General features: G+C 48.8%; 1 protein-coding gene across 8 annotated transcripts in view; it reads right to left on the minus strand.

Moving 5' to 3' along the window:
- Positions 1–3,455: 3,455 nt before the first annotated feature.
- The window catches only part of ZC3H11A (zinc finger CCCH-type containing 11A), a 68,351-nt gene continuing 49,192 nt past the window's right edge, over positions 3,456–22,614 (minus strand). For 7 of the 8 annotated variants that reach the window (XM_073666557.1, XM_073666553.1, XM_073666548.1 and 4 more), the window contains 2 exons: positions 18,919–18,983; positions 3,457–4,616 (listed from right to left, as the gene is read on the minus strand). In XM_073666557.1, the coding sequence (XP_073522658.1) occupies positions 4,385–4,616; positions 18,919–18,983 (297 nt within the window). In that variant the 3' untranslated portion in view covers positions 3,457–4,384. Of the gene's footprint in view, positions 4,617–18,918; positions 18,984–22,614 lie in introns of all 8 variants that reach the window. The other variant, XM_073666559.1, reaches the window with a different exon arrangement.

Raw genomic sequence — 22,614 nt, forward strand, 5'->3', positions numbered from 1 at the left:
TTCACACAGACCACTATGCCCAAATCTATAGGATAAAAGAATTCGGCACTCAAAACGGCATGTGAAGAAGTTCTTCTGGTGTACACAATATTTTGCCTACTATTGTCGCATTAAAGACAATATATATGTCCCTGTTTAGGATATTATTGTTATTTTCTTATTTGTATTTTATGTTATGTATATTTGATAAAGGTCTACTTGACAGAAACCTCACTGACTGTTCCACCGATTTTGGACCACGCTATTAAAAAGCACTTCTTCACAAGATACCATTTTGAGTTCCAGATTCTTTACTCTCTATAATCGGACTCTATCCAAACACCAACCGCTGCTAGGAGGGCTGTACTTCTTTACTATACAATATATGCCTAGACTCCGGTTTTGCAATGTACAAATAGACGGACTGACTTTTCTGGATATGCTCTGATCTGAGCAAACGTGTAAGTGAGAGGGGGCAGAGGTGAGAGGTTATCATTGCCTATTATGAATGCTGTATCCTGTCTTCGCTACTGTATGGAGGCGTTAGCCTTCATTGTAATCGTGCCTGCCACAATAGTGAAAATGCAAACTTATTTGGACAGAACATTAAGTCTTAATTCTAGACTCATATTGTGTGAAAATTGTAGGATTGTTGTTCTTTTTCTTTTAAATATAGGGATATAGAAAACTGAAAAATGAAATGTGTACTGGTAGATCATGTTCTAATGACATTCTTCAAATGGACAGAGGGCAAATTAAGGAGAGGCTACAAATATGCCTGCTACAGAGACGTGCAGCTGCCTCTTTAATCAGCTGATCAATGAAGGTGACTCACCAATCGGATATCAATGACTTAACCTAAGGATAGATCATTAATCTCAAGAGGCCTAGAAAACCCCTTCAGTCTCTTCCAAACACAGCCAATTTTCATTTTGATATTGTTTTAGTCTTATCCTCTCCCTTCTTCCAAGATGCATAACTTTTATTATTTTTCCGTTCAGACATGTGACTGCATGTTTTATTGCCGGACGAGTTGTACTTTTGAACAACATAATGTACTGGAAAGTGGGAAAAGAATTCCATGTGCGTTGCAACTGAGGAAACAAAAAAAAAAAAAAAGTTTGTTTAGGGGTTTTATCTGGTGTTCATTAGGTGGTAAAAATTATCTAATATTGTGATTCTCGTCGTCATTACAAATACCTTGATACCAAAATTTGTCTTTTATTTTAGTGGTGGAAAAAAAAAATTTGTACATTTTTTTGTAGCGCCATCTCCTGAGACCTGTAAGGTTTATTCTTCAGATAAAGGAGCTGTGTTAGTGCTTATTTTTTGCGAGCAAATTAACATTTTTAACGATACCATTTTGGGATAGATAAGAGGTTTTGATCGTTTCATATTGCAGTGAAAAAAAAAGCTGTTTTGTTTACCAATCAGATTAACTTTATATTTTGATATATCTTTACGAGATGGGCTGATAACAAATACATGTATTTTTAAATATATTTATTTTGGCTGAAAGGAGTTGGTAGTGATTTCAATTTTTAGATTTGTATTTTTTTTTTTTTTTTACATTTTACTTTAATTTTTAACCCCCTTTGGGGACTTGAACTTGCGATCATTTGATCGCTTAAACTATATACAGTAATACTTCAGTACTGCTGTATATACCAAAAATCCGTTTCCTTTGAAGATCAGCAAAGGCTAGGTTTCAATGTAGCACGGTAATGGCAGACACGGGGTCTTCAGCAGACCGACAGCTGCCATAGCAACCCGGGATTGCATCGCAGGGTGCCCAATTGAGATGATGGGTGCATGGAATTATGCAACCGACAGAGGCATTTAATTGGTTAACCGCAGTGGGTGGAACTCAGCTTCACCCACAATTGTTAGACAGGCCCTGGCCATTAATGACAGACATTATCTACTGGGATTGGGTGGGCCCAGACTGAGCCCGCTCCATACACCTGCTCTCGACTTGTACCATACATGTACATTCAATGTTGGGAAAGGGATGAAACCCCAAAATAGGTCAGTCCTTAATGGGTTAATAGTTAACCCCTTTAAAGCATGGGGCGTATTAGTACACCCCAGGCCATCACCCCCTGTTCAGCTCGGGCTCCGGCGCTGAGCCCGCACTGAACCGGGCACGTCAGCTGATTCTTACAGCTGACATGTGCCGGCAACAGCCACAGGTGGAATCGCGACCCACCCGCGGCTGTTAACCAGTTAAACGCCGCTGTCAATCACCCAGTCACGTGATCACAGGTCACTGATGGGGGGGCATGGCAACCTGGGGTCTGCAGCAGACCCCTGGGGTTGTCATGTCTCGCTAGCTATGAGCGCCACCTAGTGGTCGGCGCTCATAGCACAGGAGCATTTCTCCTGCATACAGGTGATTCTGCTCATCGCCTGTATGCAGTAGAAGCAATCAGAAAACTGCAGCTTCTAGTCTCCTATGGAGACCATAGAAGCATGCATAAGGAGTAAAAAAAAATGGTTTTAAAAATAAAAAAAAAATGTTGAAATGACCCTCTCCCCTTTCGCTTCAGTCAAAATAAAATTTAAAAAATTCCCACATACACATATTTGGTACTGCCGCGTTCAGAATCGCCCGATCAATATAAAAAAAGAATTCATCCGATCAGTAAGCGGCGTAATGAGAAAAAAATTCTAAACGCCAGAATTACGTTTTTTTGGGTTGTCGCAACATTTAAATAAAATGCAATAACGGGCGATCAAAACATCGGATTTATCCTAAAATAGTATCAATAAAAATGTCAGCTCGACACGCAAAAAATAAGCCCTCACCAGGCCTCAAATCACGAAAAATGGAGACGCTACGGGTCTCTGAAAATGCCGCCTTTTTTTTTTTTTTTTTTTTTTTTTTTTTTTAAAGCAAACTTTGGATTTTTTTTTCACCACTTAAATAAAAAATAACCTATACATGTTTGGTGTCTACGAACTCGTAATGACCTGGAGAATAATAATAATGGCAGGTCAGTGTTAGCATTCAGTGAACGTAGTAAAAAAAAAAACACCCAGAAAAACAACTGTGAAATTGCATTTCTTTTTGCAATTTCACAGTACTTAGAATTTTTTTCCCGTTTTCCAGTACATGATATGGTAAAACCAGTGATGGCGTTTAAAAGTACAATTCATCCCGCAAAAAATAAGCCCCCACATGGCCATATTGACCAAAAAATAAAAAGGCTATGGCACTGGGAAAAAGGGGAGCAAAAATCAAAAATGCAAAAACCCAAAGGTCCTTAAGGGGTTAAAGGATAGTTGTTACATTACTAGTTTTATTGTAAACGCTATATTATGAATAATTGGAGAAAATGTCAAATAATGGCATAGTTTTTTTTTTTAAATTGGCTCAGTAAGTTAAGCTAACATAGAATATTTTAAATAAATCAGTATAATTTGGAGGTGAGTAGGGAGAAAAAAACCAAAACATTAAACTTGAGAAAATATTTTTACTTTGTGGCAATAACTCGCAACACTTTCAATGAAAAATACATAGGATGATTAAACATACACATTTAGACAATTCTCTATCCTTTATAACTCAACTTGTTCAAAACTGAATTGCCCATAAAAAAAACAAAAAAAAAACCCAAATTACACAGAAGTTGACACTACTAAATTTTGTCAATTTATATGTCGCATTGTGCCAGATGTTTAAACAAATAAAAACTTCTGTTGCCGACTGGGTTTTAAGTAAATGCAATTATATACATCTAGTAAGTGTAAGTAAATTAGTAATCCTCAAACAGGGTTCATTTAAACCAATCAAATAAAAATACAAAAATTCACATGACTCAATGGTGAAAGCCTTTCCTGAGAAAAATGACAGCTTGGTTTTATGGCTGGTATACGAAAAGCTGCTAGGGACACTTTTGCTTTAAATAATATATTAGCAATTACTTCAATAATTGTACATAATTTAACGAAACAACCCAGTGCAGTTATCTTTTATAATTAAATTTCCAATTAAAAGAAAAGGGAGGGCAATTTTATATCAAACGAAAATAAAAGTTACAATTGAAAGAAATTCTTCCAGTCTCATTATAAAAACAATAAAAATGTAAAATAGTAGCTAAATATTCTTGAAAAAGACAAAAAGCAATAAACACATAGGTATTGCCCATAATAATTTATATTGGTTTTGCCTGAGCATATGAGATTTAATAAATCAGCAAAAAGTTAGTTTTTAGAAAGGCCAGAGAAATACAATTTTATTTTTTTTTTTCCTTCTCCTACAATTTTAGCCTGGATGCCATACCAGTCTGATGCTTTACATAGCTCAGGATTAAAACTGAGCAATTTACTGTGCAAAACCATGGCAGTTGTGTATTTACATCATATACAGTTTACATTGTGCAGCGCCAAAATCACTGCAGGATCAGCTGTCAATCATCTTAGACAGCTCCAGAAGAAGAGCATCTTCATCTTTATTTGAATCCAGATCCAACTCTGCATCAAGCTTATCATCAGAAATTTCCCACATCAGCTCATCAAACTCGTCCTCTGTGGGCACAGAAGCTTTTCCCATCGATGCTGTACTCGTCCTTGGAGACTTCATGGGAAGCTGTACTGTGGCAGAAGCACTAGGCAAAGGTGTGATAACTTCAGGGCTAAGACAAGGAAAAGAAAAAAGAAATGTTATCATTAAACAGAAAGCCTGAAGTCTTCCTCTGGTGCTTCCCACCTCCTGCCCGTAGACGTCTGAGCAGTAACTCTTCTCACACCTCTGAGCGTGAATGATCAGTTTACGCAGGTCTCGATGAGAAGACGTGTTGGGAGTCAGAAGCTCCTGATTCATGAAGAGGTGTATGCTCCTTCATGAAACATGAGCGTCAGGCGAGCAGCGTGAATCCTACTCTAGTCCCTGCTAGACTAAGATTTGTGGCTCCCTGAATGCCACCGCTTATGAAAGCTCACCACACTGCCACCCTGCCTTTGCTCTACTCACTGTCAGAGCTGGGCAAAAATGCAGAGAGTGCAAATAGTCACAAAACTTTAAAGCAGCCTCGAGCTGCACCAAAGTTTAATGTTTTTATACCAACATACAAGCATAAAAGCTAGGAGGAATCAGATCCTATATCTCTAATAAGAAACATCACAGTTTTTACATTCATAAAATGTAAAATGACAAGTTAGTCCATAAAGGGATGGACACCTCCTTTTGTCAGCTCAGCTTTTCTCAGAGCACTTCTGTTCATAAAATGGCGGCTGGTGGATGAGCATGTGACCAGACAAGTCCATCAGCCTCCTCCAATAGAAAAGCAGCTTTCTAACATGAAGTGTTCAATTATTGGAGGCGGCTGATGGCCTGATTGGGACATGTAACTGCAAAGCACATCAAACCCCATTTCTTAGGTCACAGGTACATGTGGCCGATCACACTGGTGAATTCTGTGATCTCAGGTCAGCATTAATAACACTATTACAGTGACATCGCTCACTAACAGCCTCGGAAAGTAAGCAACAGAACTGGGTTAGTGGAAAGGGGGAAAACTCGTTACCGAGAATGGCCACAGGAGGGTTGTAGGATCCCGCTGTGCGTGCTAAAATCTCACAACCCAGACGATTTGGCCCACCTGGTAGAAAGTGGGGGCATTAGGAGCACTTATGAGTAGTGTTGAGCGAACATGCTCGACACTGCTCGGTACTCGCCCGAGCATCTCACTACTCGGGATGTTCGGCGAGCACCGAGCATTTCCGGGTTACTTGGGCGGGAGCTCGGGTCTCCGCCCTGCATGTTTGGCGCTCTTTACAGAGCCAATGAACATGCAGGGATTGCCAGCCAGTCACTGTAATGCCGCAGCCATGTTGTTTGTGGGCATTACAGTGATTGGCTGGCCGCACAGCGTCACCTCGAGTATTTAAAACTGGGCGCCGCCATCTTGGACACAGTCGCTCCGGATCAGACAGTGTAGGGAGAGTGCTACTGACCTAGGGAGAGATTTAGACAGCGAAATAGGTAGTGTAGAGTCTGTAAAGCCTGTCAAATCAAACAGAGTCCTTCTCAGGACTAATATCCATCCCAGATATCAGGCAGGTTGTATAGGACACGCAGTGGTTTTACCAACAAACGCTGCATTACAGTCCTGTGTGCTCCTGCTGGTCAAATTGCTAGACTTATTACCCGGTCTCAGGGGCCAGGAAAAATCCTTTTTTTTCCATCTAAATCCTGTATTTTTTTTTCCCCTCAGTCAGACTGTTCAAATAAGCGTCTTATTAACCTTTTGGTATTTCCCCCCACCCCCCTAAAAAAAAAAATTGAGTGTGTCTGTGACTGTTCAGACACCAATATATCTGTTTAAAAGAGTCTGGTGTAGGCCAGAGAAATATAACTGTGGTTTTGCAGTTCCACAGGTCAAATCTCTGTATTGTCCTGCTTTTGGTATTTTTTCCGTAAAGAAAAAAAAGTAATAGTGTCTCCCTGATTGTTCAGACACAAATATATCTGTTTGAAAGATTCTGGTGTAGGCCAGAAAAATATAACTGTGGTTTTGCAGTTCCACGGTTCAAATCTCTGTATTATCCACTTTTGGGCCTTTTTTACATAAAAAAAAAAACAGTTTGAGTGTGTCGCTGACTGTTCAGCCCCAAATATATCTATTTAAAAAAGTCTGGTATACGCCAGTAAATTAGAACTGTGGTTTTGCAGTTCCACTGTATTATCCAGCTTTTGGCCTGTTTTACGTAAAAAAAACCCCAGTAATAGTATCTCCCTGTCACAAATATATCTGTTTAAAAGATTCTGGTGTAGGCCAGAGAAATAGATCTGTGGTTTTCCTCTTCCACGGTTCTAATATACTTTTTATTACCCTTTTTCCATTGATAGTGCGAGTGTAAGCTATTTTACTTCCTTTACAATGGGCAAGGCGCGTGGCAAGGGACGTGGAACTGGACGTTCTGGTGATGGTGCATGCAGAGGACGGGGCCGTGGCCAAGGTGAAAATGTGCCACAACCAACAGCCACATCTTCTCGCTCCCAGTTCTTGACCGAATTACTAGGGAAGCACACAACAAGACCACTATTGCGAACTAATCAGTGTGAACAGGTTATTAATTGGATAGCAGATAATACTTCCAGTTACCTGGGCACCACCACCTCCAGTCTGTCTTCCACACGGTCAAGTTTTAGTAGCCTTGAGTCTAGACCGCATACTCCTCACCCTGATGCTCCTTCCTCCCACCATGCCGAGTGTCGTCAGACAGCAACTGATCCCACACTCTGAAGAGCTGTTCACTGGACCATTTCCATATTTGGGCCCCTCGCCAGCTCCGCTTGAAGTGGTGGAAGAGGAGATCCCATGTAGCGATGCCCAAATATTTGAACAGCCACAGCCAGAGGAAGTTGACGCTGGCAATTTATCACAAGAGGTGGACGATGACGAGACAATTGCCAAGAAGTGAGGAGGAGGATCGTGGTGAGCAAGTGGAAGAAGAGAAGGAGATGGTGGATGATCTAGTAACTGACCCAACGTGGCAGGAGGACACGCAGAGAGAGGCCAGCAGCACACAGGGGGAGGGAGGCAGAGTACCCCAACAGACAGGAAGAAGCAGTGTGGTGGCCGCACACAGAAGGCGGGCAACAGTTCCCCGTAACACCAACACGAGGAACGTTGCCAGTACAACCATAAGGTCTTCCAGAGTCTGGAATTTTTTTTAGAGACTCTGCTGATAACCCCAAAAAGGCCATTTGTACCACCTGCCATGCCAGCATCAGCAGGGGTGACAAAACTACCAGCCTGACCACCACCAGCATGATCAGGCACATGTCAACAAAGCACCCGACTTTGTGGGGCGAACCCCAGGGTCCACGACCAGTGTCAGCGGGTGTCACCACTGCTTCTTCCACTGTTGTGCCTGTAAGAGAACCCCCTGTTGTGCGTGCATGGCAATCCCCTGTCCATACTGCATGCAAAGATGCCCCCTCCTCTCAGTCTTCACTTGTTATGGCAGTTTCTCAAGAAACAGCATCAACGTCCATGTCCACCGCAGCGTACAATTGTCCATATCCCAGACCTTTGAACGAAAGCGCAAATTCGCAGCCAACGCCCCACAGGCCACAGTCCTAAATTCGCACATTTCACGACTGCTTGCGTTGGAAATGCTGCCTTTTAGGCTGGTGGAGACTGAACCCTTGCGCAACCTTATGGCGGTGGCCGTCCCTCGGTACTCGGTCCCCAGCCGACACTATTTCGCCCGGTGTGCCATCCCCACACTACACAAGCAAGTGTCCCAAAACATCTGCCGTGCCCTCAACAACGCAGTTACTGGGAGAGTCCACCTGACAACGCACACGTGCTTGCGGCCAGGGACGGTACATCTCCCTGACGGCACACTGGGTAAACATAGTGGAAGCCGGGACCCAGTCGGACCTTGGGACGGAACACATCCTCCCCACACCGAGGATTGCGGGCCCTATGTCAGTCAGAGTTGCCCCACAGTGTACAGCTCCTGCTCTTCATCCTCCTCCTCATGTTTAGCCTCCATCTCAGATATCACCACATCAGTTACAAGCTGGAAGCACCGAAGTACTGCCTCAGCCAAGCTGCAACAGGCTGTGCTGAAACTCATAAGCTTAGGTGATAAACCTCACACTGCTTGTGAGTTGTGGACAGATGTGAAAGAGCAGGCAGATCTATGGCTGAGACCGCTGAACCTACATCCTGGCATGGTCGTGTGTGACAATCGCCGTAACCTAGTGGCGGCTCTGAGGCGAGGCGAGGCGAGATCACACACGTACCATGACTGGCTCATGTGCTTAACCTCATGGTTCAGCGGTTTCTTAAATCATACCCCGAGTTGCCAGATCTGCTAGTCAAAGTAAGGCGCCTGTCAGCTCATTTTCGGAAGTTGGCTACAGCTTCCGCCGCCCTTGCTGTGTTGCAGCAGCGTTTGCAGCTTCCGTCACACAGACTGCTGTGTGATGTCCCCACACGTTGGAACTCTACCCTCCACATGTTGCAAAGGATTTGTGAGCAGAACAGAGCAGTTGTGGAGTACCAGCTGCAACAAGGCCGTCGATATTCAGGTCAGACTCCACACATAAGACCTCAGGAGTGGACCTAGATGTCTGACATATGTACCATCCTGACAAACTTTGAGGAGTCCACCAAGATGGTGAGTGGCGATGGCGCCATCATTAGCGTCAACATCCCACGCTCTCTGCAGAGAATTAAAGAGGAGGCATTGCAGCCAGAGTATGGATCAAGAAGCCGTAATGGGCGATTACACACAGCCCAGCCTCATCTCATCCCAACGTGCATTGGGGGACAATGAGGGAGAAGAGGAGGAAAAACAGGAGCTGGTATCATGCGCTGTAGACGGTGGTACCGGTACAACTGTCATACAGTCGGCTCAGCGTGGGTGGCCTGAGGATAGGGGGGAGGAGGAGAGCGAGGAGGAGGAGGAGGAGGAGGAGGAGAGCGAGGAGGAGGAGGAGGAGGAGGAGGAGAGCGAGGAGGAGGAGGAGGAGGAGGAGAGCGAGGAGGAGGAGGAGGAGAGCGAGGAGGAGGAGGAGAGCGAGGAGGAGGAGAGCGAGGAGGAGGAGGAGGAGGAGGAGAGCGAGGAGGAGGAGGAGGAGAGCGAGGAGGAGGAGGAGGAGGAGAGCGAGGAGGAGGAGGAGGAGGAGGAGGAGAGCGAGGAGGAGGAGGAGGAGAGCGAGGAGGAGAGCGAGGAGGAGGAGGAGAGCGAGGAGGAGGAGGAGGAGAGCGAGGAGGAGGAGGAGGAGAGCGAGGAGGAGGAGAGCGAGGAGGAGGAGGAGGAGAGCGAGGAGGAGGAGAGCGAGGAGGAGGAGAGCGAGGAGGAGGAGGAGGAGAGCGAGGAGGAGGAGGAGGAGAGCGAGGAGGAGGAGGAGGAGGAGAGCGAGGAGGAGGAGAGCGAGGAGGAGGAGGAGGAGGAGGAGAGCGAGGAGGAGGAGGAGGAGAGCGAGGAGGAGGAGGAGGAGGAGAGCGAGGAGGAGGAGAGCGAGGAGGAGGAGGAGGAGAGCGAGGAGGAGGAGGAGGAGGAGAGCGAGGAGGAGGAGGAGGAGGAGGAGAGCGAGGAGGAGGAGGAGGAGAGCGAGGAGGAGGAGGAGGAGGAGGAGGAGAGCGAGGAGGAGGAGGAGGAGAGCGAGGAGGAGGAGAGCGAGGAGGAGGAGGAGAGCGAGGAGGAGGAGGAGAGCGAGGAGGAGGAGGAGGAGGAGGAGAGCGAGGAGGAGGAGGAGGAGGAGAGCGAGGAGGAGGAGGAGGAGGAGAGCGAGGAGGAGGAGGAGAGCGAGGAGGAGGAGGAGGAGGAGAGCGAGGAGGAGGAGGAGGAGGAGAGCGAGGAGGAGGAGGAGGAGGAGAGCGAGGAGGAGGAGGAGAGCGAGGAGGAGGAGGAGAGCGAGGAGGAGGAGGAGGAGAGCGAGGAGGAGGAGGAGGAGGAGGAGAGCGAGGAGGAGGAGGAGAGCGAGGAGGAGGAGGAGAGCGAGGAGGAGGAGGAGGAGAGCGAGGAGGAGGAGGAGGAGGAGGAGGAGAGCGAGGAGGAGGAGGAGAGCGAGGAGGAGGAGGAGAGCGAGGAGGAGGAGAGCGAGGAGGAGGAGAGCGAGGAGGAGGAGGAGGAGAGCGAGGAGGAGAGCGAGGAGGAGGAGGAGGAGGAGGAGAGCGAGGAGGAGGAGGAGGAGGAGGAGAGCGAGGAGGAGGAGGAGGAGGAGGAGAGCGAGGAGGAGGAGGAGGAGGAGAGCGAGGAGGAGGAGAGCGAGGAGGAGGAGGAGGAGAGCGAGGAGGAGGAGAGTGAGGAGAGCGAGGAGGAGGAGGAGGAGAGCGAGGAGGAGGAGGAGGAGAGCGAGGAGGAGGAGGAGGAGAGCGAGGAGGAGGAGGAGGAGAGCGAGGAGGAGGAGGAGGAGAGCGAGGAGGAGGAGGAGAGCGAGGAGGAGGAGGAGGAGGAGAGCGAGGAGGAGGAGGAGAGCGAGGAGGAGGAGGAGAGCGAGGAGGAGGAGGAGAGCGAGGAGGAGGAGGAGAGCGAGGAGGAGGAGGAGAGCGAGGAGGAGGAGGAGAGCGAGGAGGAGGAGGAGAGCGAGGAGGAGGAGGAGGAGAGCGAGGAGGAGGAGGAGAGCGAGGAGGAGGAGAGCGAGGAGGAGGAGAGCGAGGAGGAGGAGAGCGAGGAGGAGGAGAGCGAGGAGGAGGAGAGGAGGAGGAGAGCGAGGAGGAGGAGAGCGAGGAGGAGGAGAGCGAGGAGGAGGAGAGCGAGGAGGAGGAGAGCGAGGAGGAGGAGAGCGAGGAGGAGGAGAGCGAGGAGGAGGAGAGCGAGGAGGAGGAGAGCGAGGAGGAGGAGAGCGAGGAGGAGGAGAGCGAGGAGGAGGAGAGCGAGGAGGAGGAGGAGCGAGGAGGAGGAGGAGGAGAGCGAGGAGGAGGAGGAGGAGGAGGAGAGCGAGGAGGAGGAGGAGGAGGAGAGCGAGGAGGAGGAGGAGGAGGAGGAGAGCGAGGAGGAGGAGGAGGAGGAGGAGGAGAGCGAGGAGGAGGAGGAGGAGGAGGAGGAGGAGGAGGAGGAGGAGGAGAGCGAGGAGGAGGAGGAGGAGAGCGAGGAGGAGGAGGAGGAGGAGAGCGAGGAGGAGGAGGAGGAGGAGGAGGAGGAGGAGGAGGAGGAGGAGAGCGAGGAGGAGGAGGAGGAGAGCGAGGAGGAGGAGGAGGAGGAGAGCGAGGAGGAGAGCGAGGAGGAGAGCGAGGAGGAGGAGGAGGAGAGCGAGGAGGAGGAGAGCGAGGAGGAGGAGGAGGAGAGCGAGGAGGAGGAGGAGGAGAGCGAGGAGGAGGAGGAGGAGAGCGAGGAGGAGGAGGAGGAGAGCGAGGAGGAGGAGGAGAGCGAGGAGGAGGAGGAGAGCGAGGAGGAGGAGGAGAGCGAGGAGGAGGAGGAGAGCGAGGAGGAGGAGGAGAGCGAGGAGGAGGAGGAGAGCGAGGAGGAGGAGGAGGAGGAGAGCGAGGAGGAGGAGGAGAGCGAGGAGGAGAGCGAGGAGGAGGAGAGCGAGGAGGAGGAGGAGGAGAGCGAGGAGGAGGAGGAGAGCGAGGAGGAGAGCGAGGAGGAGGAGAGCGAGGAGGAGAGCGAGGAGGAGGAGGAGAGCGAGGAGGAGGAGGAGAGCGAGGAGGAGGAGGAGAGCGAGGAGGAGGAGGAGAGCGAGGAGGAGGAGGAGAGCGAGGAGGAGGAGGAGGAGAGCGAGGAGGAGGAGAGCGAGGAGGAGGAGGAGGAGAGCGAGGAGGAGGAGGAGGAGAGCGAGGAGGAGGAGGAGGAGAGCGAGGAGGAGGAGGAGGAGAGCGAGGAGGAGGAGGAGGAGAGCGAGGAGGAGGAGGAGGAGAGCGAGGAGGAGGAGAGCGAGGAGGAGGAGAGCGAGGAGGAGGAGGAGAGCGAGGAGGAGGAGGAGAGCGAGGAGGAGGAGGAGAGCGAGGAGGAGGAGAGCGAGGGAGGAGGAGAGCGAGGAGGAGGAGGAGGAGAGCGAGGAGAGCGAGGAGGAGGAGAGCGAGGAGGAGGAGGAGGAGAGCGAGGAGGAGGAGGAGGAGAGCGAGGAGGAGGAGAGCGAGGAGGAGGAGGAGAGCGAGGAGGAGGAGGAGAGCGAGGAGGAGGAGGAGAGCGAGGAGGAGGAGGAGAGCGAGGAGGAGGAGGAGAGCGAGGAGGAGGAGGAGAGCGAGGAGGAGGAGGAGGAGGAGAGCGAGGAGGAGGAGGAGAGCGAGGAGCGAGGAGGAGGAGGAGAGCGAGGAGAGCGAGGAGGAGGAGGAGGAGAGCGAGGAGGAGGAGGAGGAGGAGAGCGAGGAGGAGGAGGAGGAGAGCGAGGAGGAGGAGGAGGAGAGCGAGGAGGAGGAGGAGGAGAGCGAGGAGGAGGAGAGCGAGGAGGAGGAGGAGGAGAGCGAGGAGGAGGAGGAGGAGAGCGAGGAGGAGGAGAGCGAGGAGGAGGAGGAGGAGAGCGAGGAGGAGGAGGAGGAGGAGAGCGAGGAGGAGGAGGAGAGCGAGGAGGAGGAGGAGGGCGAGGAGGAGGAGAGCGAGGAGGAGGAGAGCGAGGAGGAGGAGAGCGAGGAGGAGGAGGAGGAGAGCGAGGAGGAGGAGGAGGAGAGCGAGGAGGAGGAGGAGGAGAGCGAGGAGGAGGAGGAGGAGAGCGAGGAGGAGGAGGAGGAGAGCGAGGAGGAGGAGGAGGAGAGCGAGGAGGAGGAGGAGGAGGAGAGCGAGGAGGAGGAGGAGGAGAGCGAGGAGGAGGAGGAGGAGGAGAGCGAGGAGGAGGAGGAGGAGAGCGAGGAGGAGGAGGAGGAGGAGAGCGAGGAGGAGGAGGAGGAGAGCGAGGAGGAGGAGGAGGAGAGAGCGAGGAGGAGGAGGAGGAGAGCGAGGAGGAGGAGGAGGAGAGCGAGGAGGAGAGGAGGAGAGCGAGGAGGAGGAGGAGGAGAGCGAGGAGGAGGAGGAGGAGAGCGAGGAGGAGGAGGAGGAGAGCGAGGAGGAGGAGGAGGAGAGCGAGGAGGAGGAGGAGGAGAGCGAGGAGGAGGAGGAGAGCGAGGAGGAGGAGGAGAGCGAGGAGGAGGAGGAGGAGAGCGAGGAGGAGGAGGAGGAGAGCGAGGAGGAGGAGGAGAGCGAGGAGGAGGAGGAGAGCGAGGAGGAGGAGGAGAGCGAGGAGGAGGAGAGCGAGGAGGAGGAGAGCGAGGAGAGGGAGGAGGAGAGCGAGGAGGAGGAGAGCGAGGAGGAGGAGAGCGAGGAGGAGGAGGAGGAGGAGGAGAGCGAGGAGGAGGAGGAGAGCGAGGAGGAGGAGAGCGAGGAGGAGGAGAGCGAGGAGGAGGAGAGCGAGGAGGAGGAGAGCGAGGAGGAGGAGAGCGAGGAGGAGGAGAGCGAGGAGGAGGAGAGCGAGGAGGAGGAGAGCGAGGAGGAGGAGGAGGAGGAGGAGGAGGAGGAGAGCGAGGAGGAGGAGGAGGAGGAGGAGAGCGAGGAGGAGGAGGAGGAGGAGGAGAGCGAGGAGGAGGAGGAGGAGAGCGAGGAGGAGGAGGAGGAGGAGGAGGAGAGCGAGGAGGAGGAGGAGGAGGAGGAGGAGAGCGAGGAGGAGGAGGAGGAGAGCGAGGAGGAGGAGAGCGAGGAGGAGGAGGAGGAGGAGGAGAGCGAGGAGGAGGAGGAGGAGGAGGAGAGCGAGGAGGAGGAGAGCGAGGAGGAGGAGGAGGAGGAGGAGGAGAGCGAGGAGGAGGAGGAGGAGAGCGAGGAGGAGGAGGAGGAGGAGGAGAGCGAGGAGGAGGAGGAGGAGAGCGAGGAGGAGGAGGAGGAGAGCGAGGAGGAGGAGGAGGAGAGCGAGGAGGAGGAGGAGGAGAGCGAGGAGGAGGAGGAGGAGAGCGAGGAGGAGGAGGAGGAGGAGGAGGAGGAGAGCGAGGAGGAGGAGGAGGAGGAGGAGAGCGAGGAGGAGGAGGAGGAGGAGGAGGAGAGCGAGGAGGAGGAGAGCGAGGAGGAGGAGAGCGAGGAGGAGGAGAGGGAGGAGGAGGAGGAGGAGGAGGAGGAGGAGGAGGAGGAGGAGGAGGAGGAGAGCGAGGAGGAGAGCGAGGAGGAGGAGGAGGAGGAGAGCGAGGAGGAGGAGGAGGAGGAGGAGGAGGAGGAGGAGGAGGAGAGCATTGGCACTCGTCATCTTGGTGAGGAAGCGGAAGTCTTGCCCGTTACCAGTCTGGCACGCATGGCTGACTTTATGTTACACTGCCTTAACAGTGACCCTCGCGTTGTCAAAATGTTGGGTGACAGTCATTACTGATTTGTGACACTTTTAGACCCCCGCTACAAGGAGAACTTTCACTCTCTTATTCCTGAGGTGGAGAGGTCTACAAAAATGGGGCAGTACCAGAAGGCCCTTGCTGCAGAACTCTTAAAAAAATTCCCATCTGAACACGCTAGCGGCAGAGGTCACAGTTCGTTGACCAACCAAGGCGTACAGGCGAGAGAGACGCAACTCCAATCCAGCAGAGGCAGGGGAACACTGTCAACATTCTGGGACAGTTTTCTGAGACCCGCCCAGCTTACAGGCCCTGAGGCGCGTTGTACTCTCACAAGGAGTGGAAAGTTTCAAAAGATGGTGAGGAGTACCTTGCCGACCGTACCAGCGTCCTCCGTGATTCCTCTGTGCCTTTTAATTATTGGGTATCCAAGTTGGACACTTGGAATGAACTCGCTCTGTACGCCTTGGAGGTCCTGGCCTGCCTTGCTGCTAGCGTGTTATCAGAGCGTGTTTTTAGTGCCGCTGGGGGAATTATAACTGATAAGCGCACTTGCCTGTCAACTGACAATGCTGACAAGCTGACCCTTATCAAAATGAACAAGGGCTGGTTTGGGCCAGACTTCTCATCACCACCAAATGACAGCAGAGTAACAAAGTCAAATCCATTGTGTTATTTCGGGAGGTGTATTCCCCATGCACCGCTTCACACCCACACATGGGTATACGCTTCCTCATTTTGGCTGTTTTTTGCTCTTCTCCTTATCCTCAGCCTCCACCACCACTATACCACCAGGGTGACCGTGGTCCGTGTTGCCAGCATTGCAAGTTCCTCCGTCCTAATTTTTGGAAGCTTTTGCTTGGAAGAATTAGGCAAAGACTATGGGAGACCCACTCCCCAATAATGGGAATAATGTTTTTAATATGCTGTACAGCATGACTCTTCCAAGGGGCATTAACACAGTCTTGTTAAGCTACTGCAACCTCCACGTCTCTTCCAAGGGGCATTTAAACAGTCTTGTTAAGCTACTGCAACCTCCACCACTTCTCCAAGGGGCATTAAAACCGTCTTGTTAAGCTACTGCGACCTCCACCACTTTTTCAAGTGGCATTGATATTGTATTTTCATTCCACTGCGAACTCCACCATTCTTCCAACGGGCATTGCATTTCCTCCTAATTTTAGTCAGCTTTTGCTTTCCAATGCATAGGCGAACACTAAGGGAGACCCACTCCCCAATAATGGGTAGAAGATTTTTAGTATGCTGTAATCCACGTCTGTTTCAAGGGGCATTGCAGTTCCTCATAATTTTTGGAAAGCCTTCCATTCACTGCTTAGGCCAACAGTGCACAGGAGACCCAGTTGCTATAAATGGAAAAAACGGTTTAGTTAAGGCCCTCTGACCTCCATGTCACTTCCAAGGGGCATTGGACTGCCTCGAAATTTTTGGTACGCATTGCACTCACTGTATGCCCTATAACTGTGTAGCCGAACCGCTCCTTTTGGTACAGAAACATATCCTACTAGACATGTGTGGTTGACTGGCCTGATATTGATGTGAATGGTCCCTGTTCCTCCTGCTCTTTCTCCTTTGCCACCACCTCATCCATCATTCATCACCTGAAGCTTTGTTTTAACAGGAGTCCTAGAACTGGGATAGTAGCAGGAAAACATCCAGCAATCCTCGGAGGAGGTAGGATATGCGCCAAAACGCTGACCACCTCAGGCCTAGCCGCTACTACATACATGCGCTTGCATTGCAAGAAAACAAAGCAGATGCTAACTTCTATCATCATCATCATGCTCCTCACCTTGGCACGCTCAACTCCCCTGATGGAGAAGCCAGGGTCCCCCGGAGGAGTCTGGTTCTCTGGTGGGCTCGTCCAATGCTGCCCTAAAGCAGGCCGGGCTAAGAAAAGTGTGGGGGGGATGTTCCAAGGAGCAATAGGGGCGGCTGGGGACAGTTTATGGACACCCGGGCGCCCCCTGGCAGCTGGGCACCGAGCGTGGACACCCGACAGCCGGGCGGCTGGGGACTGAGTATGGATACCTCGTTGCCGAAGCAGCCATGAGGTAGTGGCCAGCTTCGGCCTCCTCCAAACTAAAAGGCCCCATTTCAAGTGCAAGCAAGCTAGCAGTATGGTATTGCAGCCTGGGGGTGGGTGGGTGGCAGGCTGCATACTTGCGCTTGCATTGCAAGGAATGGGGTAGGTACAATTGAACACTGCCCTGGGACAAAGACTTGCACGGGGATAGTTGCAAGTCTGCATCTTCTGATGCGGAAAGGATCACTTCTGATGGGCACACTTTTAGACAGTGACCTGGGAGTCAGATGCTTCCAGGGGTCTTCCCCATGCTGTTCCCATGTCTTTTCAGCACTGTATGCATGTGTCACACAGCACATGGCCAGATAAGGTTGTAAAATGTTAAAATGACATTTCCCGGTGAATGCACTTGTCACGGTTGAAAGCAATACAAAAGTGCAAAAACGCATAAAAAATGCTACTTGTGAACATAGCACAAGGTGTGGAGGAGTATTTTTGTTTTTGGTTATTTATTTTACCTTATACACAAGTCTTTACCCTGGAAAGGAAGTTCCTTAACATATTTCACAGGAAAGCACTTTCACTTTCGTTTTTGAATGTTTTATTGTGAGCCTGTAAAAGTGGCTTAATACCTCTGACCACGTTGTTGACAGCAGTGACCTGGGGGTCAGAAATGCTTCCTGGGGCGATCCCCATGCTGTCCCCATGTCATTTGAGCACTGTCACTATCGTTTTGGGCACTTTTAATCCTTTCTACAGACTGCCGGTTGTGCCACCGCAAAAATGCCCTGGTTTCCCATAAACTAACATTGGGCTCGTTGCTCGGGTCGAGCACCCGAGTATCACGGTGAGCTCAGGCCGAGCTTCGAGCACCCGAGCATTTTAGTGCTCGCTCAACACTACTTATGAGCAGTTTACACCAAGTTATCTCTAATAAAAATTACAAAAAGTAAAGCCACACTAAGAAGAATTAAAATTCCCCCAAAAATTCAAGAAAAAAAAAAAAAAAGGGCAACAGTGTTTACTTGCCCAGATCTTCAGAACTAAATGCACTACCAGGGTGCAGCAAACCCACAAAAAGAAGGTGGCTACAGAGGTGGAAAATACTGCTTTAGGCCTACTGCCTAAAAGTTACATTTTTGGGAGAATTTTAATTCTTCTTAGTGTGGCTTTTGCTTTTTGTGTTTAGTGTAGGGACTCGTAAGCATGAGGACCCTTGACGTGGGTTATGAGCTTGGTTATTTTGGCCAAAAAACCAACTAATACCTCAAATTATTTATATGCATTTTTGCACTTTTTTATTCCAGGGTGCAGCTAGGCCCATCAGTGCGGGCATTGTAAACTGGGGTGTCTGTTCCCATGGGGTGCACTTGGTTAGTACCAGGCAGCCCGCCTAATCTAATAGTATGGGCGTAACTAAAAGGCTTTAAGCTGGATACTGCGCACTATCCAAGTGTGAACAGCACCCTATACAAGCCTTTTTGTGTGCAATTCAAATACTAAGCAGTCACCGCCTCCATGAAATGGTAGGTTGTGAGTGATTGTCTCATCAGTAATTTGCACCTGTGTAGCTGCCATCTTTATGTGGGTTTGCTGCACCCTGGTAGTGCATTTAGTTCTGAAGATCTGAGCTGGTAAATACTTTAACAAAATCACCAGTGTGGGGCTGCCCACCCTAAATATAAAGAGCAGCCCCAGATTGGTGAGGAGTTACTTTTTAATTCCCTTTGTCACAAATTTAAGAGCAGGGACTTATGGTTTGGATATAGGGGAAGAAAAATATGTCACCGTCAGGGCTGTGGAGTCGGTAAGCCAAACCTGACTTCTCAATTTCCATGACTGACTCTCTCATACATGGCTCATGTTTATGTGATAAATTTACTGTAGCACAGATCCATCTCAGCTAAAAGTCTACACCCTTAGATCAGGAATAGGACAGACATTTATAGGACATTTCATAACTTTCCCAAATTCTTATGAAAAAATATTCCCCAAAAAAACTGCATTGAACTTCTGTACCCAATTTATTATATATTCCAACAAAATGGACACCGACTCCACAGCCCTGGTCACCGCTATGCAGCATTTTATGCGTCTCTAACCTCCCTATTGAAAACTGCTCGCCATCATTTATACTACACTAACATCCATTTGTCAGTATGGAAAGAAACATGTAGGCTTAGCTGGGAAAGAAGATTATTCAAATACCTGAGCTTAAGACGCTTTGGTTTTGCACTGTCTGACGGTTCCTCAGTGGATTCTGCTACTGGAAGCTGTGAAGAGAGGGACACAAACTAAAGTTACACAAAGCAATACCGTACCTATATATGCCATATAAACGTGCCTAGAACCGACACCAACAAAATACACATTCACACCTGAAACAAATGGGTGAAATTGTACAGGGCCCTCATGCCTGCAGACTGGACTGCATTTTCAATGTGACCGATTCCCTTTAAGGACATGCCCATTTCGACCTTAAAGGGGTTTTCTTGTCTAAAATGAGAAGTCTGCAGTCACGTGTGTGACTTCAGTCTTCTGAATCCCCCCCAGAACACAGTGCACTGCAAGGATTCGCCAGTGTTTGAGACAGGAACATTGGTTATGTATGCGTTATACATACTCCCAGGCAGAAGCTGTTTAGTGGACGGCTGTGCCCACACTCCAAACACTTGTATGGAGCGATGCTGCACCCTCTAGACTGCGTATGCATGATGCACACATTACCGCTGTTCCTGGTCAGAAACTGCCGAATCCTTGCAGCGCACAGTGTGTGCTCTGGGGGGATTCAGAAGTCTGCAGTCACACACGTGACTGCAGACTGTTCATTTTAGACTGGACAACCTTTAAAAGGACACAGCATGTTTTTCCCGCTTTTTTCTTGGCTCCTGAAATGTGACATAGTAATTTGTATGAGGGCTTGTTTTTGTAGGATTAGTTATAACTGTAAGTGGCCACACTTTGGGGTAGATATAACTTACTACCCTTTTATTAACTATTTATGGGGAGTAATAAAATAACAAAAATATGTCTGTGCGGCACTCGCTGATCGGGTGCACAAATAGGATTCAACTCCAATGTAAAATAAAGGAATTTGGCACTCCAAAAGAAAAATTGATGCAGCGTGAATTTTATTTATGTAGAAAATCCACTTGTGAAACAAATAACTGATGTTTCAGCCTTGTTTGTCCTTCTCCAGAACACGTCCTAATGGCAAGGTATGCGTTATTAGAATAGAGGACCAGAGAGACGCCCAAGGAGAAAAAACACCAATGTGCTGTGAAAAGGCGCCTTTTCACAGCACATTGGTGTTTTTTTCTCCTTGGGCGTCTCTCTGGTCCTCTATTCTAATAACGCATACCTTGCCATTAGGACGTGTTCTGGAGAAGGACAAACAAGGCTGAAACATCAGTTATTTGTTTCACAAGTGGATTTTCTACATAAATAAAATGTTCACATTTTTCTTTTGGAGTGCTGTTACAAGACATTTGCTCATGAGGTGTAAGTTGTGATGCCTCCTACTGATAAGTCAGGGAGATCAAATTAGGTTTTTGTGTTGCAAAATGAGGCGCCCTGGGAATATTTAATCATCTGGAGGTGTGAATTGAGTCCATGTAGTGAGTCATAAACCCAGATGTTATATTTAGTCCTGTTGTCAGTGAATTGAACATCCTTATCAATTTGAATTCCCAAATTTTTTCCTTTCTCTGTTGCCCTTGAAGTGACGTTTTAGTACTAAAACTTTTAGATCTTTCATACAGTGTCCCCGGCTAAAGAAATGTTTTCCCACAGGTGTGTCCAGTTCATTCTTAATTGTGTGTCTGTGTAAATTTATTCTGGTTTGCAGTTTTTGCATCTTGTCTCCAATATAAACTCCTTCCAGGCATCTTGTACACTACATTGGAGGATGTACATGAAAAGACATCCATGATTTTGTAGTCCTGATTTGTGTTAGGTATGCAGACTGTATTTGATTGTAATATGTGGGTGCAAATTTTGCAAGTTCTGATGGTGATGAGAGGACTCTTCTGACAAGGATATTCCTTAAGTTAGGGGGCTGTTTGTAGGAGAGAAGTGGTAGTTCTGGGAATATTTCTTTCAGTTTGTGGTCTATGTGGAATATGAGTTGGAGATCAGCACCAATTTTCTTTAGGATGTTCATGTGGGGGTTGTATGTGACCACATGAGGAACCCTGTTGTTGTCCTCCCTCAGTCTGTAATTCAGGAGGCTACTTCTTGGTATCCTTGTAGCTCTGTGAATCTGTTCATGTATTACCAGTGGATGGTATCCTTGTTGTAGGAATGTATTCCTCAGTGATAGTAGCTGCAGTTTTCAGTCCTTGCTGTCTGAACAGATTTGAATGTACCTCAGAGCTTTACTGTAGATGATGGATTTTTTTTGTGTGTCTTGGATGAAAGCTGTTCCATCTAAGATATGCCGGACATCCTGTGGGCTTATGGTAAATTGATGTCTGTATGGTGTTGTCTTTGATGTATATGGTCATGTCCAGAAAATATATTTGGGATTTTGAGAAGTTGAGGGTGAGCTTGATGGTTGGGTGGAACCTGTTGAAGTTATCGTGGAAGGTCAGCAGATCATCTTTTTAGCCTGTCCAGATTATTAGCAGATCATCAATGTAGCGGAAGTTGCTATGGGTTTAATAGAGCAAGACGACAAAAACTACTCCTCTTGTTTAGCCATATATAGGTTAGCATATTGTGGGGGCATTTTGCTTCCCATGGCGCTGCCCATACATGGTTGGTATAAATTATTCCCAAAGGAGAAATAATTGTGATGGAGCACAAACCTGATGAATTGTAGAGTTGGTTCTGTAGCCAGATTGTTTTTTTTGTAGGAAATGTTTGCATGCTGCAATCCCATCCTCATGAGGAATGTTGGAGTAGAGAGACTCTACATTCATGGTGGCTAGTATTGTGTCCTCCGGAAGTGGGCCGAGAGCTGACAGTTTGCAGAGACTATCCGTGGTGTCCTGGATATAGCTGGGTGTGCGTCTCACCAGGAGTTTCAGAATGTTCTCCACCCAGCCTGAGATATTTTTCATTAATGTCCCAATGGCAGAAATGATTGGCCTCCCAGGATTACCTTCTTTATGTATTTTAGGTAACATGTAGAAGGTACCTGTTTGGGGATTGGTATTAGATCCAGTAGTGAGGATGAAGTAGAATCAAACCCATTGATGATATGTGTTAGTTCCTCTGTGTATTTTTTGGTGGGATCTTCCTGAAGTGGCGTGTAGTATTTTATATCCAAGAGTTGTCTGTGTGCTTCTTGGATGTAATCTGACATGTTCATAATGACTACAGCTCCTCCATTGTCTGCTGGTCTGATGATGATATTGTTTTTGGCTTATAAAGATTGTATGGCTTTTCTTTCCTCCATACTGATATAGTGTGGCACTTGTGGTGTCTGTCCAAAATGTCAAATTTAACAGCTACAGAAACAGTCTATGTAGTGATCCAGAGTTTGGTTGTGCCCAGGTTGTGGGGTCCAGTCTGTCCTCTTTTTTGATGTGTTCAGATTACCTTGTGGTGTGATATCTGCATGGTTGTGAAAGAATTCTTTAAGCCGTAATCTGTGGAAGAATTCCTCGATATCACTACAAAACTGAGCCGTATCAAGTTGTTTTGTAGTACAGAATGTTAGTCCCTTTGATAAAACATTCATTTCTCCTGTGTTTGGCTCATACTGTGAGAGGTTCACAACAGAGGACGATGTATTAAAAGGATTGTGTAAATTGGGCTTACTTTCAACTACATTGAGACCTGCTTTCTTCTTCAATATTCTGCAGGTCGATAAGATAATGACAAAACCCAATTTATATAGATCTTTATGTTCAGCTACTCTTAAAAATCATTTTTTGTGGGTTCACCATATTACAAGGC

This window comes from Phyllobates terribilis, unplaced genomic scaffold, assembly GCF_046119375.1.
Source record: "Phyllobates terribilis strain yellow unplaced genomic scaffold, ASM4611937v1 Scaffold_2__4_contigs__length_985480577, whole genome shotgun sequence".
Lineage (NCBI taxonomy): Eukaryota > Metazoa > Chordata > Amphibia > Anura > Dendrobatidae > Phyllobates > Phyllobates terribilis.